This window comes from Lepisma saccharinum, chromosome 29 (genome assembly GCF_977018435.1).
Source record: "Lepisma saccharinum chromosome 29, izLepSacc3.1, whole genome shotgun sequence".
Classification (NCBI taxonomy): domain Eukaryota; kingdom Metazoa; phylum Arthropoda; class Insecta; order Zygentoma; family Lepismatidae; genus Lepisma; species Lepisma saccharinum.
In genome coordinates, this window is record NC_139257.1 from 14,803,270 (window position 1) to 14,822,414 (window position 19,145).

At 38.0% G+C, this 19,145-nt stretch overlaps 1 protein-coding gene across 1 annotated transcript in view; it reads right to left on the bottom strand.

Moving 5' to 3' along the window:
* LOC145981400 (juvenile hormone esterase-like) overlaps positions 1-17,001 on the bottom strand; it is an 87,362-nt gene extending 70,361 nt beyond the window's left edge. Inside the window, exons 1-2 of the mRNA XM_083114638.1 lie at positions 16,735-17,001; positions 5,340-5,486 (exon numbers count right to left, since the gene is read on the bottom strand). Of these exons, the coding sequence (XP_082970764.1) occupies positions 5,340-5,486; positions 16,735-16,929 (342 nt within the window). The 5' untranslated portion in view covers positions 16,930-17,001. The remainder of the gene's footprint in view (positions 1-5,339; positions 5,487-16,734) is intronic.
* Between the last annotated feature and the right edge of the window lie 2,144 nt (positions 17,002-19,145).

Genomic DNA, 19,145 nt, shown 5'->3' on the forward strand with positions numbered 1-19,145 from the left:
GCTGCTAATATATATTTACAGGGTGATTGGTAATTCGACCTATCCCTGGAAAGGGGTAATACTAGAGAACATTTGCAACAAATTTGACAATGTGCACCGGGGGTCGGAAATCAATGGGTTTCGAGTTATTGAAGTTTGTAGATTTTCGTGACATATTCCGACTTGCGACCAAAAAACTACTAATTGTGAAAAAACTTCTACATTCTGGGCACTTAATCGACAAGTGGCTAACAGCTGACGAATGAGTGACTACTGGGAAAAAAAATCATGCCCAAAATTCCCATACCCACAGAAAGAAACAGTCATTGGTGCACACGTCATGAAGAAATTTGGAAATTATCGTTTAAATCGAAGAGGATTACTTAAAAAATTGGTAACTCACTTAGCGTAAAAATTACGGAAAAAACTTCCTCGTTTCATAAGCTCTCCAAAAAGATACAAATGTTGTCAACTGGCACACAGATTGGGGGAAAAATCTGAATAGAAAGCGCAGAAGGCGCGTTGTAGACCTCTTTGTAAAGTGAAAAGAAGTTGTCGGTTGTGAGAAATAAAGGAACGAAAATGAGTGAAATAATAATGTTATTTACCATTCACATGATTCCAGGTTGTCAGAATTAACTGTTACAAAAACTACAAATCCTGTTAAAATTGCCTCCCCCGGTTACGTATGCAAGCACGCAGCCTGCGGCGTATTTCAGACACAGTCACTCGCGTTGACACTCTGTCTCTTATGTCTCAATTCTCTCTCTCAACTCTTCTTGGGAATCCACTGGTGTACTGTAGACTGAAGCCCGCATCACACGGAACTAATTATCCAGTAGGTAATGCCCTAGTTGGCGTTGGACTTGCTATCAATTTGCTAGTTTTCGCCTCACACGATACTTATCAGCGTACTTGTCGATAGACTTTTGTTCCCATAATGGGGAAGTTGTAATGGCGGCCGCGTGAGAAGTAAACAATGTATCACTTCACATTTTTAAAATCCGATAACTATTCAACCGAGAGGAACAACGTTTCGTATAAAACTTTATTAGGTACAAAACAATAGCACTGCTTAAATACATACTTTACAACGTTTACTGTACACGTATGGAAGAATATTTTAGTTGTTTCAAATGTAAACACCGTGCACTCGGCATAGATGTTGTAACTCAACGCGCCTTTCATGCTGTATACGTTAAACATTGCTGGAGTAACACTCGGAAACCACAGACAAAAACGCTCCTTTGCCACTCACAGATTATCTTCACATGGCGAAACTTTGCTCTGATCGGCTGTTCCACAGAATCCAGTCGAGGAAAGCAAGTAGCAATTAGAACATGTCCTATTCCTCCAAACCAGTCAAGCAGTCAGCCAGGCGGCCATGATTGCTACCTAGAAAGTTAGTTCAGCGCCAACTAGGGCATTCCAACTAGAAATTCAGTTCCGTGTGATAGGGGCTTAACTCTTTCATGTGACCCCAGATGAAAAAGTCGCATGGCATCAAATCCGGACTCCTCGCCGGCCAGGGTTTCGGGACGCCACGACCAATTCATTGCATGGGATAATTGTCGTCCAGCCACTGTCGGACACCCCGGAAATAGTGGGCTGGGCAGCCATCATGTTGGTAAATCATACCCCATCTTGTGGCGAGCGGCACATCATCCAGCAGCGTCGTCAATTCTTCCCTTAGGAAGTTTTCGTATGTAATGCCGTTTAGGTTTTGTGGCAGAAAGAATGGCCCGATCACATGATTGGGGATGATTCCAATCCACACATTTAGTGAGAATTTTCTCTGGTGAGCATTTTATTTAGATTTTCTTGGGTTATGACCCTTAGGGGCCCAAAAATGCGCATTATGAAAATTCATAATACCATCGCGGTCGAATTTGGATTCGTCCGTCCACAGAATTCTTGTCAGATGATGGGGGTCTTCAGTATCGGTATTTAGTAAAAATCGACAAAAATCTATCCTTCTGACAGGATATCCCTCCTCAATAGCATGCGACTTTTACATTTGGGGTCACATGAAAGAGTTAGTCTACAGTACACCAGTGGATTCCCAAGAAGAGTTGAGAGAGAGAATTGAGACATAAGAGACAGAGTGTCGAGTGACTGTGTCTGAAATACGCCGCAGGCTGCGTGCTTGCATACGTAACCGGGGGAGGCAATTTTAACAGGATTTGTAGTTTTTGTAACAGTTAATTCTGACAACCTGGAATCATGTGAATGGTAAATAACATTATTATTTCACTCATTTTCGTTCCTTTATTTCTCACAACCGACAACTTCTTTTCACTTTACAAAGAGGTCTACAACGCGCCTTCTGCGCTTTCTATTCAGATTTTTCCCCCAACCTGTGTGCCAGTTGACAACATTTGTATCTTTTTGGAGAGCTTATGAAACGAGGAGTTTTTTCCGTAATTTTTACGCTAAGTGAGTTACCAATTTTTTAAGTAATCCTCTTCGATTTAAACGATAATTTCCAAATTTCTTCATGACGTGTGCACCAATGACTGTTTCTTTCTGTGGGTATGGGAATTTTGGGCATGATTTTTTTCCCAGTAGTCACTCATTCGTCAGCTGTTAGCCACTTGTCGATTAAGTGCCCAGAATGTAGTAGTTTTTTCACAATTAGTAGTTTTTTGGTCGCAAGTCGGAGTATGTCACGAAAATCTACAAACTTCAATCTACTCGAAACCCATTGATTTCCGACCCCCGGTGCACATTGTCAAATTTGTTGCAAATGTTCTCTAGTATTACCCCTTTCCAGGGATAGGTCGAATTACCAATCACCCTGTATATGTGTGTGTGTATGTGTGTATATATATATATATATATAAATAAATGTATGTATGTATGTATATGTATATGTATATATGTATGTATGTATATAAAGTAGTTATTGGTTTTTGACATAATCCATACACCAGTTAACAATTTATAAATTTATATACTGCAGGAGGTCTTAGAAAGAGCGTTTCGCGGGTTAACAGTAGACGACACTCGCACACTATTGCCGAACAAACAGGTCGAGGTAGCAAGAGGCAGAGGTCACTCACCCTTCCAGAAGGGTGAAGCGAGCTAGCTATGGCAACTGGGCTCGCTCATTCGCGGACCTAATTGGTTCTCGCAGACACCCCCCCCCCCCATATTGTCTACTGCTGCAAGCCCGCGAAGCGATCTTTTTAAGGCCTCATGGAGTATAATATATACATGCATGCATATAATATTTACACACACACACACACATTACTTTCATAATAAATAACTAAATCATTTCATTACACACTTTAACATTATTTTTGACATTGTGAAATATTTTGTAAGAGTATTGATTACCGAGGATGAAGGAGAGTCAAGATACAAGGCAGTGTTAGTGCCACTTGGTTTTCACTCTTGTACAAGTCTTATAGAAATTGTTCTCTGCATATTTCATAAAGTTTGCACTGAAATATAATGTGGTTCGGAGTTGCAGTATATTCATCACTAGGGCTCGGAAGCTGAGGAAAAATCCTTTTTTTTTTCCTAGTGTCCGAAGACGAGGCCCAACATAATATGTGTTCATTTTGGGTCATTGTAGGCCAGAGAAAGGTGGGTTTTATTTGCCCTTTTTTACCTTTTTCGGCGTTTTTTGGCTTATTGGTCTTTTTTTAGCCTTTTTTTTAGTTCTTAACTGCTTTTTTTTTTTTTTTTTTTGCAACTTCACCTTCTTTCGACTACGTTTTTACTGCCCATTCTCAATTCGAATCATCATCACTTCATCTCCTCTTAAACATCCTTTCTGTAGTAAAGAAATAAAAAAAAGAGAGAAATAAATATATTTGAACCTTCCCTGAAACGAGAGAAAAACATTCTTGGACGACTGAAGCAGGTACAGTACAAGGTCCTTTAACAGTAACTTGTCTGGAAGGTCGCGCTGTAAGCTTGTTTTGAAGCTTTCAGCACGGTGTATACGACCAGACAGCACGCGCCTGCAAAGATCTCAAGGTGCCGCACAGAGGGAGTGGGTGGGGAGGTGAAAACTGAAGTTATTAATTAATTTGGATCACACTTATACGTCCTTTTTTCAGTTTTTAGGTCCTTTTTTTTTTAAATATATATGTCTTTTTTTTTGGCAATTTATAGGTCTTCAACTTCCAAGCCCTAGTCATTAGACAAACTGGTGAAGGCAAAAGGTGAGTTGCAGAATGCAGCGATAGTGTGATTAACCTGCAGCGCAATATAGTTGTGAGGGAACTAACTAACTAACTAACTAAATAGCCAGGATGATGTTTGAAGGTAGATCAAAATAAATTCGCACCCTCTGATTGCTGCACACTTCACTCCTGTTGCTAATATTTGGTACTTGGGGGTGGGGGACTACTTCTTTCCCCTTTCCTCTGTGAGGTATGCGCAAGATTTCGACGTATTCTCCGAAATCTCATCTTGTGTATATACGATAAACATCACAATTTTATTTCATAACTGCTGTCACAATACTTAAAGCTATCCCTTGCGATGGAAAATCCAATGCTGTAGAGTAGGCCAAAACCAAGTGACAACTTTGTTTCGACTCAATCGTGCTCAGTTGTCTACTCTTGACGTCACCACTATACTGAACGCAACTACAATTGGCGGCTGGTCTTGACGGTTATTTCTGGCCCTTTCTGTCTGCTATTCGTTAAGGAGGTGTGTGGCTCGATGGGTTTCAACTTGCGAAGTAAAAGCTGAAGGGGTCACGTCGCTCTCCCGAAGCAACGTTGCCAAGCGTACCTCTGTTTTTGCCAGTTGTCAATGTGCGTGCTTGCGTGTGAAACTCTCTCGTGTAGGACTACGTGAGCAGTTGTACAGTCAACGGCAAAGATAATGGTAGGCAAATTGTCCACCGCTATTTTCATTACTTCTTTTTTCTACATCCTGTGCTTAAGGAATGAAACTATGTTGGTTCGAAGCAGGCATTGTTCTCTGCTTATTGACGTCTTTATTCATGTTGATTACATTGTGTAATTCAGACCGAATGAAAATGGAGGTGGGCAATTCGCCTACTGTTTCTTTCGCCGTTGGGTGTACCATTAACACCCCGCTAATTTCTGGTGCTGGCAATATCGTTGCCCGAGAAGACTCTGTCGCGCTTTACAGTACGTTTGGCAACATGTGGTGCATCCAACGTTCATTTGTTTCGTCCCGCGAACAACGTTCGGTACCTTGTGACTCGAAAATGCCCGATTTCAGTCGAAGAAAATTCAACTGATCGCTGATTCGCTGTTTCCCAGCCGCCAGATGGAGTTGCTTTCTATAATATGGTCCACTTTGAGCTGTGGTCCGTTACCTTACGTTGGGTTTCCTGGATAAGAAAATAAATTTCTTCGAACACTTACTTTCGGGGTGTAGACGTTGAGGTAGAGACAATCTTCGCTTCCCTGTGGCTGGGGATTCGGCTCGAATATCCAGTCCAGTTGCACACACGAAGGTTTGTCCTTCACGGCTTTCAGTACAGAGTTCCAGGGTCCCACTGGTCGAGGAGACTGCAAAAAGGTGAATGAGAACAGACGGTGACAAGCTTTACGGCGTTTTATGGCCGCACCCATAGAAATTGCCCAGTAGACTGTCCTGCCAAAATATGACTCGACTAGTATTTTTTCTGTGTTAGCTTTCGGGCCAGAGTGACAAGCGACAATTGACACGAGGATTTTGCGCGGAGGTGCTGGAGAAGCGGCATGACAAGAATCTGCGCAGGGGCGAATTTGCCACTAAGCTATCTCATGCTGGTCTAGGATTGATTGATTGATTTGCTTCATTTTACTAACTTCGTTAACTTGCAAAGATGAGGATGAGGGATGATGTGACGAAACTGATGAATGGGCACTCATCAGCCCAGGATTCGAACCCGGGAACCCTGGCTTTCTAGCGCGATGTGCTAACCACTCCGCCACGGCTCTGTAGCCTAGGAGACGCAAGGACCATTATCTATTAAAATTCCTTAATATTGTGATAAGACAGGTGAGTGGAGAAGGTTACATAATTGAGAACTACATAATTTGTATTCATGTCCAGATATTATTAGAATGATGAAATCAAGAAGACTTGGGTGGGTAGGACATGTTGCACGAATGGGAGAGGAAAGAAGAGTTTACAGCAGGGAGGGGTGGCCAACGCGTTGACCGCGGTCTACCAGTCGACCCAAGCAGTCGACCGGCAAGCCGCGAGAGGTAGCCTGTGGTGCTCTGTCATATGATACGGATTTTATTATGCATAGTCACAAAACATGTTATTACATGTTATTACGTGTTATTACATGTTATTACTTTTGTACTTTTGTATTACAACCTTTATATTTTCAACTGTAGTATGAGGAAAAGAGCTTTGTTGCAACAGTTAATTTGTTTCTTTGTTGAATCACATAATAATTAACCAAAAAATGTAAATATTCTTTGCCTTCTCCGTTCGGAGTAAGCAACAATTCGTTATTGAAAGACTGAAGAACAATCGGTGTTCGAAAGCTTTCTTCTCCTACACTACATTGTTGTTTGCTACAAGGCCGGTTTGATTACATTGTTAGACACGATGCACGCCATTGAAAAAACCATCCAGTCCGAGTAACCGTGTCACTTGGTACAACGTACAAAAAGGTTGTATATATTTCTGTAAGTTTGTTTCCAAATGAAAAGGGTAGCTTGTCACTTCTCACTTCGGTCTGAAAGCTCCCTTGCACACGCTTCTTAATACGAACAGCACTGGTTACTGCAGAATTGGCCATATTATTGGACTCATTAGTTGGAAAAAATTGAAACACAGATATTTGACATTTAATGTTTTGTGATATACTTTGCATTGTTATTATATACACACTGCAAGTACCGTCAGTACTTCGTATGACCACCTTTGGTCTTCACCTGTGGCTCTTTTCTAGCCCATTTTGATCATTGTTTGTGTACAATTCCATTTTACTCTTTTTTCTAAACTTGAAACCACGTGGTTTATGAGATTACGCGTTGCTCCGAAGATACAAATAAAGAAGACCCTTACAACAACCAGAGTTAATATTATTTCCTTTGTTATAACCAAAACATAGCATAAATAACGCGGTAAACAATGTACTTATTGTTCCAGGCATATTTGCGAATATGCAAAGAATCGTGCTGCCATCTATATTATTGGGACACAGTAAAAGAGAGGATCGTGGGAAACAAGCTTGTAATCTAGATTATATCGAAGCAGACAGTTTAATCCCATTAAAAGTTATAACAATCGTCAAATATATAATATATTTAGTTAGAACACTTTCAAAACAAGGAAATGTGCTTCTTTTTTTACAATGAGTCCAATAATTTGGCCAATACTACTGTAGATACATACGCATTGCCAGATAAATTGTGCATAAATATCTTGGTTCTTTTTCTCTTAGGTGTCTTTAATTGATTGATTTTGAAGTCCACTTTATGCACAGTAAGGCTAATCGAGACTGGACTACAGTTTAAAGAGGAATACGAACCACTATGTGCCTCCACCGGGTATCGAACCCGGGACCTCTTGATTACAAGGCGACGACGCTACCCCTGCGCCATCTGGGAGGCCTTAAGGTGTCTTTAAGGGAATGCAACTGTATGCTGGTGCACATGTTGTCTGCTGCTTCGTTGGTGTTTTGTTTTAAGTAGGGTGACCAGATATTTGTTGACCAAAAAGAGTATAGTCTATAGGTTGAAGGTGTGCATGCACAAAACATAAAAAGAAAACGAAAATAAGGGTGGCTATTTGTTATTGCTTCTATTATAGCCCCTATAAACTAGGCCTACACTCTACAGATTCAAATTACTTATGGGTCTAAGGTAATCAGATAATTACAAATACTTACTCACCAATGGCACCATCGTTCATACTTCTGGGATGATTTTGCTTTCTCGAGTATGTTTAAATCGTACTTTATTGCCAGTCCAAACTCTTCACAGGTCATGTCTACATTGGATTTCACTTTCATTACTTGTTCGAGTGTTGTCACCAGGAGTACTTTTTTCCTCTCGCCAATAAGTTTTAATAACACTGAAGAGTCTTTCACAACCAACATTTGTACCAGGTAGAGTAAATAAGAATTTTATAAGAGGCACAATCACGTTTAAATTTGACCCAGCCTGTACTAAATCTTTGCACACTGACCTCCACTTACCCATCATTGATTCTTTTCTTTCCCCCCAATCTTCAAGTTGTTTTCAACGGCTTTTGATATTGCACGGTAAGTTTCAAAAATATCATTATTAGGGCTGAGCCGATGCCAATGTATCGGTATCGGAAAGAATTGGTTAGAATTCAGCTACCGATACCAGCCGATACTTTCCGGCATTTTGGTCTTTCACGGGGTCCGCAAAAATCCCGCGTGACTTCTTAACAGTTTAATTATCCTGGAAATTATGCAAAATTAAAACTTCCTTTTTATTTTACACTAATTTTGCACGCAAAACTATATTTTGTGACTACATAATATCTATTTTAATATTGTGATGCAATTCTTGAATATTCTAAAGCAAATTTCTTGGTATGTTGATGCATATAATTGGAGGAGAATATTTACACACCAATATTGATCAATATTTTGAACAAATTTTAATTATTGCAATTTTCAAGTATCGGTCTCGGTATCGGTGAGAATCGGTATGAGTATCGGCATCGGTATCCGTTCAAAGTGGTATCAGCTCAGCTCTAATCATTATCATTAAATTCGAATGAATTTGAAATATGTCTTGCTTGTTGATGGAATATGAAAATGACTCTTGAAATTGTTCATAGGAAATTCTTGAGTTAAGGAGTAAATACTTCCGTTTGTTGACATCTTGACGGTTTCCGTTCTGTGGATTTTAAGGCATTTTTACGCATAAAATAATGAATGAAATTAAATAGCAAGGAAAAGAGTATATTTAGGGATGTTTGCAAATTGAAAAGAGTATAGAGTATATGAACCTCTAAAAGAGTATAATACTCTTAAAAAGAGTATGTCTGGTCACCCTATTTTAAGGAATGAAATTTTGTTGATGCTCGTTGGAGGCTTTGGTATAATAGTTGCAATTTTTACCTAAGCACGATGTACCTTACTATGCAATATGTTAACAACTTTAATAATGCTGCTAATTAAACTAAAAATGAAAAGCGTGGGAATACTGAAATACTTACAATACAGTACACCAAGTTTCAGACATATTTCAGAAATATTGCACTCTTTCATTTACGTTTCTAACATTCTGGTTTCGCGTTGACGTTACAGAAAGCATCACACGAAGCCCCAGTTTTGTTTCTGAAACATTGCAATGTTATCGATTCATTGTCTAGTTTCTGGAACGTCTCATTTTTCTTACATCTCAGATGAATATTTCAGAAATATTTTCAAAAGTTGGATTCAGTCATCACGCATGCGTGGCGGCCATCGACGCGGACCTGCACATCTTATGAAGAATAATGTTGGTTATTGAGCGGTAAGTTGTGTTGTGTAACGTCTGTGAAAAAGTGGAAGTGGAACAAGGCAGTTTCAAGCCAGTGTTTAAAGAAGTATTTCGTCTTGGTATAATTTAACAATACAGGGAATTTCTCCAATTTGTTTGAAATTTCGGATACTTACTAATTTGGGCCTCCTAATCACGAATCTGCAGTTAAAATTTGGCGCTCACGTATAGAAATTCCTAAATTATGTGGAATTAACACCGGTATCATTGTCTATACACTACTGTGGTAGCCAGCCATATTTGATGTGGACAAGTGAGGTTCGGTATTCGTTGCGTACTTGTTGCTGTGTCTACAGCGTTGCCGGATTGCTACTTTTTCATTTGGGGTATGAAAAGTTGCCTTGAATTACGAACGGACCGGACTTTGGAATTTTTTAAACTTGCTGGAATTTTGTACAATCCAACAAGCTCGGAGGAGAATGGCGATCATAACGATGACAGTGTGGAGGGAGAAGATGTTGTGGAATGCGGCTTCGAATAGAGGTAAGTTTGGCAATGGCGCGGTTCCTAGAGTGTTGTACGAATAGTTATACCAATTGCATGGAGCGTTCATTTGCATGTGAGAAAATGGCGTCTTCAATAGTGTGGATGAAATGTTTGTTCCGCGAATCATTGACGGTAAGGATAGGTTACGTTAGTTAGAATATCGGAAATATCTGCAATTTGTTTGAAATTCGGTGTACTTACTTACTGGTAACCATGAATGTGTAGTTGAAATTTGGCGCTTATTGGGGGCAGGTGAATCCGGCCAATTTCTAGCATGCCTTTAAAATGGACTCTATAGTAAAAGCCGGGTAGCCGGAGCGGAGGCGGGGCCGCGGTAGTGGTTGGGGGCGGTAGGTTGAGCCCGGAATCGGTGGGAAATTTGGACTCAAAAATTTCAAACGGCAAGATCTGAACTTCAGTCAACTATACATTGGTAAATAGTTCTTTCCGCGCTCCAGATTTGTGTTCTTCACAATTAGCATCACATAATGTTCACAAAAGAAAAGAAAAAAAGATCCGAAATCGAGGGTGTAGAAATAAGCACTTAATTTCGATTATTTTGCTATTTCCAAGTGTGAGCGCCAAATTTTAAGTGCAGATTCGTGATTAGGGGGCCAAAATTAGTGAGTATGCCGAATTTCAAAGAAAATTGAGAAATTCCCGGTATTGTAAAATCGCTCCTTCGTTTTGTTTGTTTAATTAAAATACATGGACCTAAAGAAGCACTGAACTTCTCACACCTCGTGAAACTACAATCGCGAGAAATAAGTTGCCTGCGTTGTGTGTAGTGCAAAAGTGAATGGTCGAGACGTCGGGTGCTAAGATCACCGACGTCTGGTAGCGAGACGCAAAGTACTTCCCTGCATGTTTTCACTGTTAAAAATAGCTATATAGTTTTCGTTTACGGTATATGACTCCCCCTAAATTTTGCACAAAATTTGTCCTCTTCTTTTTAAAAAATGTTGTTTCTCACTTCCCTGTGCGTAGTGAAGAGGTGTAGAATACGATGTAAGTTGTTACCTTCAGAGCCTCTATCTAATACAAGTTACGAATCAACTAATTTATTCTGTGACATCGTTACGAAATGCACCACAGCCACGGTCATGCAATTTTTTGAGTCTTACACACTGTGGCTAGTGGGTAGCAACAGCAAAATTAAGCAGCTTGGATATATATGCTAACAGCACAAAACATAAGCTGCCTAAACTACTCACGTGTGCATACAACGACAGAAATAAACGTGGATAAATTAGGCTTGTTAAGTTTTGTTTATTTCTGCTATTACATGAATAGGTCACTAGGTTAGGTATGTATGGTTTACTCTCAGCATTTATCTCCAAGTTGCTAAGCTGTCGGTAGCCGGTTATGTGGCTAGATTCACAACGCCAGCCCAATACTGGGGATCACAGCATAATGTTGTATGGTGTTTTCATAATTCAAATTCTAATTTTGCGATACAGAATAGAATGTTGCTTCATTAGAATTTCGAGATCTTGAAGTGTATGAAAAAAATAAGTTACTGTTTGGCACAATTATTTTGTTTACAATTGGTTTGCTAACTTAATTTTGTTATTTATAATTGTCAGAATTTGGTTTTAATATGGAATCTACAACATTCACCAAACTCAATACTTGGTAGATCAGCTCTCGTTTGGTTGCACAAGCTATCAAGAATAAATTTAGCCTATGAAAAAAACTTTAATAATATATCAAATGAACATAGCAGTCATAATCAAAATTCTGTTTACATTGAAGTGCAATTGTAAACAAAACAGACATGGTACTGGCTTTAAAAAAAACACAGCCCTCTGAAAGTGACAGTATGCCATGACTACTAGTAGTGTCACAGTGCCCAGGCTATGAAGCTAGTGTTTATATAAGTATTTTGACCTATCTGATTATCCACTATAATGTGAGAAATTCTTGTTAGGAAATACATGCAAAATCAGAAGAGATTTTGTTGTATACTTTCATTTTTTCATGCTGCTTATCAAGTTAGGTAGATAATGTGCAAAGCTAGCTTTTCCTATATTTCCGGCCATCAATCACCACATGGGTAAATACTTTCATTTATTCATGCTGCTTATCAGGTTAGGTAGATAATGTGTAAAGCTAGCTTTTCCAATATTTCCAGCCATCAATCACCACATGGGTATTTTTTTCTTGTGACAAAACTTAATTCCTAATTATATTCCTATCTTAATCACTTATTAGATTACTCATTTACGTTAATCATTTCTCTCTCTCTCTCTCTCTCTCTCTCTCTCTCTCTCTCTCTCTCTCTCTCTCTCTCTCTCTCTCTCTCTCTCTCATGTAGTCTTGTATTTTTGTTTCTTATGAGACTTGTGATGCCCTCCATATACTTTATTCATCATTTCTTCGTAATTAGGTAGGTAGAATTATATATTATTGACAAAAATAAAAGGTTAAAATGTAATTATGATATTGCACAAGTTGCAGATGTTGCATTTAACTTGACATGCTAAAAGAAAGATGAAACATGAAATTTGTTTTGTGGAATGTCGAGGAATTTTCTAAAATAGTAGCTGGCAACACTGATTTTTACTAATTTTAACGATTTGGATGTTACATATCATATTGAGCATTCACTAAAAATCTTTTTGGTTGTTCTGAGCAAATAAGATGAATTAAAAGCAATTTTTTTGCCAAAATTCAATCTGTTTTACAGCATTCTCCGGTGTTACTTTTATAAAAAAACTGAATGGTGCTGACATGAAGAATGTAAATTCTTGATGTTGCTTTGCAATTTTCTTCAAAGCTAATATGTTTATGACTCCAACAATTAGTTTATATGCAGATTTAGCAGTAATTAGGTATTTTATGGCTGATTTAAGATTAGTTTCTTTTGCAAGAATGGTCATTTTTAAACAAAATTTGGATTTCAAGTTACAATAGTTCAAAACTATGAAACAATACAAGTTTAATATACTAGGTTTAGGTCATTTGTGGTTCTATTCTTATTAAGTTTCAAGAGGTAAAAAGTTGGTAATATTTAGTTGTTTTTATGCTAAAAGTTTCAATCATCATTTCTTCGTAATTAGGTACGTAGCATTATAAATTATTGACACATATCAAATAAAAGATTAAAATGTAATTATGATACTGCACCATTGCACAAGTTGCAGATGTTGTATTTAACTTGACATGTTAAAAGAAAGATGGAACATGAAATTTTTTTCTGGGTAATACCGAGGGATTTTCTAAAAAAGTAAATGGCAACTATCGTGCTGACATGAAGAATGTAAATTCTTGATGTTGCTTTGCAATTTTCTTCAAGGATAATATGTATATTTTACTTTAACACAATATTGTTTTTTGAAATGAAAATTCTAACCAGAATTGATATCATATGACAATATTTTCTTTCAGAAAAAAATGATTGTTACTGCACTCCAACATGGGGTTAAGCGGAGAACCTGCAATCAAATACTTCTTACAGAAGCAATTGTATTTTGACAAATTTAGACAAATGAAGAATATATTTTATGAAAAAAATATTATTTTTATAATAATTTTTCTTTGAATTGATGCATGTCCAATTTTTAGAGTTCAATGGTGACATGGATAGTGTCTGATCACTCGATGTTGTAAAGAAATGTATCAAAGTATGCTTATTTATATTTATTCGGTTCTTTGAATTGATGTTTTAAGTCCACTTTATGCACAAATAGGCTAATCGGGACTGGACCTACAATTCAAAATGGGATCCGTATCACTGCAATGTGCCTCTATCAGAGTTTCGAACCAGAAATCCCTTGATTACAAGGAGCTTAATTCAATTTCTCAGTGTATTCTGAAACTGACCAACTCATCCTAACCACCATAACAACGTTGAAAGTCAAAGATGTGTGAAATATAAAAAATAATAGAAATGAGAACATATAATTATATCTTTGAAGTAATAATTCAATGGAAATTGCTGACAAGTAACATTAAGAGAATTAATTTTTCTAACTAGTAACCTCTGATACACACTGCACATTTAATATTATAGAGAATGTCAAAACTTTTCATGGATTTATAAATTTCTAGTTATTATTCAATTATATTATTCGTATTATTACTGCCTAAAAATTTCTAAAGTTTATCTTGTCTCCACTTTGCACTTGTGAATTGATATTTATTTCCTAGTTCTGGTTGCTCGTTCATTTACTGAAGTTATTTTGTGGTCAATGTGTATCTACATTTCTCCAATTATGTAAGTATATAGGATATTATTAGCAACTTAAAGAAAATGCCAATTTAGGTTACTTGTAAGGCCGTCTAATTGATCTCCAAAAAGTTTCAAGTGTTTACAGAATAATACATTATATTTCAGAATTAATATTATAGAATCTAAAATGTAAAGAATTTCCAGCAGCTAGGTACAAGGTTTTGTTAAATTACAAACATTCAAGTTTGCTATTTAATTATTACATTCATTTTGAATTTTCATTTGAGATAAAAGGTGACAATGTGACATAATAAATTTTAGTATCCGAAAGTTATACAGGGTGGCTCAAAAAGTCACTTAACATCCCCGACACAAGGCCACTGCAGCGCGCAACATGGAAATGGTGATGACCAATCGTTGCCAGGCCAAGGGGGAACCACATTGACGCCACCGCGTGGTCGGCGGCCATCTTGAATTCAACTTCAGAATTTTAAATGGGAATGGGTGATATATCAATACAGGCTAGAATTTCACGAGAAATGCAATGGTGAAGGTTTTTTCGACGTATCTTTAACCAGTAAAAAGTTATGACTGAATTCTTGTACTAATTTGCTCCTTTTCGAGGTGTTAGAAAAATGCCTTAAAATTTGCTTAGCGCATCAGTAACGCATCCAGATCAAAGTGACGTCTAGGGAGAGAAGTTCGCATGCCATTGCACAAGATTTTAATCGGATACATCCATGAAGAGCTGCCCATTATGAATGGTTTTCGCGAACAATTTACAGTGTGATGCTGCCATTAAATGAAAAGTCCTTCACAGTGACAAGGCTAATGTTTATGTTCATAAGGAAGTTCATAAACAGAATATTCGATGCTTTTTATCTGATAACCCATTTTCGACAGATCAAAGCTGAATGGTTAGTGCTGGTAAGTTAATGGTGTGGCATGCTGTGTGGAACACGATTGGTTAGTCAATTTTCCATCACCGGAACCTTAAATCCTTAGGGCTACTTGGATTTGTTAAATAAACAGTTTTTTTCATCCTTGCTTATGGAAGAAGGTACTTTTTACAGAGTTTTTTCAATAGGGAGGAACACCAGAACACTATGGAACGTTGTGAAGCAGTTTCTGTTAGTTAGTTAGTTATCAGATGACAAGGGTCGCATATTCTGTTTATGAACTTACGTATCCATAACATATCTGAAAACCATGTTGTGCTGTATGTAGTACACCGCCAATTGTTGCGAGGAAGAGAAACAAGAATATTGTTCAGACTTTGCAACTAAATCTCAAGTCTAGTCAAACGTCTACATTCGTTTTGATAAGAAATGGCAGACGCAATACTATTAATCATAAAGAGACCAACCAAGCTAGCAAAAGTTCTGCTAAAATTAGCTGTGTGCATTTCTACAAAATTAATAAAATGCTGATGTGCATCATATAGAAAGAGGGTGGGTGGAAATAACTCCTTGCTGAAAAATGCTTATTTATAACTCTTGGAAGAAACAAAATGCATTGTAATCCTTGAAATGATAGAATTTAATTGCTAATTTGTGCTTTGTTCTCACGATGACAAGAGCAGCACATAATGGCCCTATGTCTGACACTGTGTGAGTGTGCCCAGATGGCATCCTGTTACAACGTGTGGCCGTCCGTGGTACGTACATATGGAGAGATGGTAGCGGGGTGTTCATGGACCTCGTGCTTCAGTGGATGCAATGATCATCAGAAACTGCCCTTCCAAGCTGATGACTGCGGGACTTCAAACAAACAGTTGCACATTTTCCTCCAATGTGGATATTGAGGGACAACCGCTTCTTCAAGCATCTACCACAGATTTCGTACTCATCAGCTTGGAAGGGCAGTTTCTGATGATCTTGGCATCCCCTGAAGCATGAGGACCTTGAACATCCCGCCACCATCTCTCCATATGTACGACGAAAGGCCACACGTTGTAACGGGATGCCACCTGGGCACACTCACACAGCAGTGGCGGAGATTATGGAGGGGCGAGGGGCGCCACACACACACACCTATTTTGCAACATTTGCTCCTGCACTATGTTATACCACAGAAAAATATATCTGTGGTTATACCCTATTAACAGGGGACAGTAAACTGTCCTTGCCTCCCCAGTTTTGGCACCTTGGCCCCCAGTTCTGGAACCCAATCACCGCCTCTGTCATACAGTGTCAGACATAGGCCCATTATGGGTTGCTCTTGTCATCGTGAGGAGAAAACGCAAATTAGCAATTAAATTCTGCCACCTCAAGGATCACAATGCATTTTGTTTCTTGCAAATGGGGCAGTATTTACAAAAGTTATAAGCATTTTTCAAAAGTGAGTTACTTTCCACCCACCCTGTATTCATACCCTCTCCCCTCTTCAACAAACCAGATATTTGACGGTAATAATCTCACTGGAGTAATGGCGAAATTACATAAATAAATAAATAGAAAAAAATGTAAGTAGAAGGAATATTCTAATGAATAATGTTAACTAGAGGATATACACCGTATAACGGCTTATACTCTGGACTACAGCCCTGGCAATTCTCTTCCGTTTGGTCAAATTTTTACAGGGCCTTTTAGTTGCATGGATAACCAGTCGACGAACTAGGTTACTCACCCTGAATCTGAGACGAGCCAGTGGTGGCTCAGCGTAGGGAATTCCCCTAAATGCGAAGAAGATGGCTCCCTTACGGGACACCATTGTTGTTCCCTGAATCCTACCAAGAGTTGTGTTCACTGTTGGGTACCGAGCCTGGGAAACCACTGTTACAAGCAACCCACAACAGAGAAGAACGGTTGCCATGCACGGCATGGCTAAGCTTCCTTCACTTGCAAGCCCCGTTACTGCACTGCTTGGAAGATATGCGATGCAACAATGTGCGTTTACCGCAATTGTAACGAGCACAGCAGGAATTGAAGTAATCGTCCAGCGACTGCATTCGCTTGGTCTTACTTTTTCTTTTACAACTTGGAAAACGTGTTCGTTTGAAACACGAACATAATATCTGAACCCGAGCGTATCACATGCAACTTTTTCCTTGTTTTGGAAAAGCGAAATTACAGCCCAGTAACAAGGGTGCTCGTAGAACTTTCTCTCGGGGGGGGGGGGGCAGAGTAAGATTTCATATATGGCACCTCAGTCATAGAACTTGTATTTTACCTATTATTATTATTATAATACAAATCATAAAATCTATTATTTTACAAATTGAGTTGATAAATTCCGACTTGAATCCAGGGGTTTTAAAGGTCCAGGAATTTTAAATAAATTCAAATCCGGTCCAGAAGAGAAAATCAGAAAGCGTAAATAGGTTCTGAACTGTAAAATGACTTATCTGTAAAGTGTTTCAATTCGGTCCAGGAACCTTTCTTTCAGATCAATTTAAATACGGTCCAGGAACCTTTTTTCAATAAAACAAAACGCAACTTGTACTTCAGCGAAATCAACAGGCGTTCTATCTTCGTTACCACGTGTTTGTGTGGTGTCGTGAATAATGAAAACAAATAGGAAATAAAAATAATTTGTTGTAAACGGAAAATAGTACAGAGTCATTCCATGCCAAACCATCCAATGGTGGTTGCATGACCATTTTAGAAAAAAATCATTTTTAGTATATACGTTTGTACATGTTTCTAGATATCAAAACCAATGTTTAAAAAAAATATATTGTCTTTAGTTCCCCTGGGGTAGCCATTTTTCCAACATGGCGCATATTTTTTTTTTTTTTTTTTTTGCTCATGTATCAGTTTACAGAAATCTTAATATCTCAAAACCCATTAAAGCTAGAGATATGAAACAAAATTAATTTTGTAGCTAATGAAGTATACTTTCTATGATATTTAAGTATGTTTTGCTAAAAATTGAATCCTAAGTACGAAAAGTATGGTGGAAATTTGGGTAACAATAGTTACAAATTTGGATTTTTAAGAGCGATTTTCTTTAATGACGGGGTTTAGTCTAAGGCTTGAATTTTTTTATGTGTAGACCTACCTGCAGGGTGTCTGCAAATAAAATATCAGTGCTTAGAAATGCAAACCTTTTTTACAGCCTGGACTCAAACATGGCCGTTCATTTGATTTTAACAGTTTTTGAGGTTAAATATCTCAGATGGGTCTTCTTGAAAAATTCTGAAACTTGGCATGAAGCAAGCTCTGCATGAACCTAACTCACAGTATAAATCTCAACTTTTAGATTCAACTCGTTTTGGTCAATATGAGGTAACGTATGTCACCTAATTCCTGACGTTGCCAAGTAAGGTTAAACTACGTCTCATACTTAGAATAATGAAGTCTTCTCTTTTTCTTTTTTAAAGTTGGGATATGAAAGCCTCAGAAAATATAGTAACATACTTGACTTACCAGAAATTGATATTACAAGGTTTCAGAACGAGAAACTTTCGGCATTTAAGGAGACGTTTAAAATATTGAAATCTACAAGCTATTTCCTTCACTTTAGGTGAATATTTTTGCACTTCTGGAATAAAAACCGTGAATTTCAAGCATGGCGGATAAAAATCATGATTTTTATTTAAAAAAATATTTTTTGATGATTTCTTTCATTTAAATCGGATTTTCTTATTTAATCGATTTTTTTTTAAAAAAAAAACACTTAAAATTGCTTGTATGTTTTTTGGCACCATACATATACAGGGTGGCTCAAAAAGTCACTTAACACCCCTGTTACAAGGCAACTGCAGCACGCAACGTGGAAATGGTGATGACCAATCGTTGTCAGGCCAAGGGGGAACCACATTGACGCCACCCGCACGGTCGGCGCCCATCTTGATATCCGCCATCTTGAATTCAACTTTAGAATTTCAAATGGGAAGGGGGTGATATGATATATCAAATCAGGCTAGAATTTTACGAGAAATGCAATGGTGAAGGTTTTCTCGACGTATTTTTAACCAGTAAAAAGTTATGACTGAATTCTTGTACCAATTTGCTTTTTTTCGAGGTGTTAGAAAAATGCCTTAAAATTTTTTTAGCGCATCGGTAATGCATCGAGATCAAAGTGACGTCTAGGCA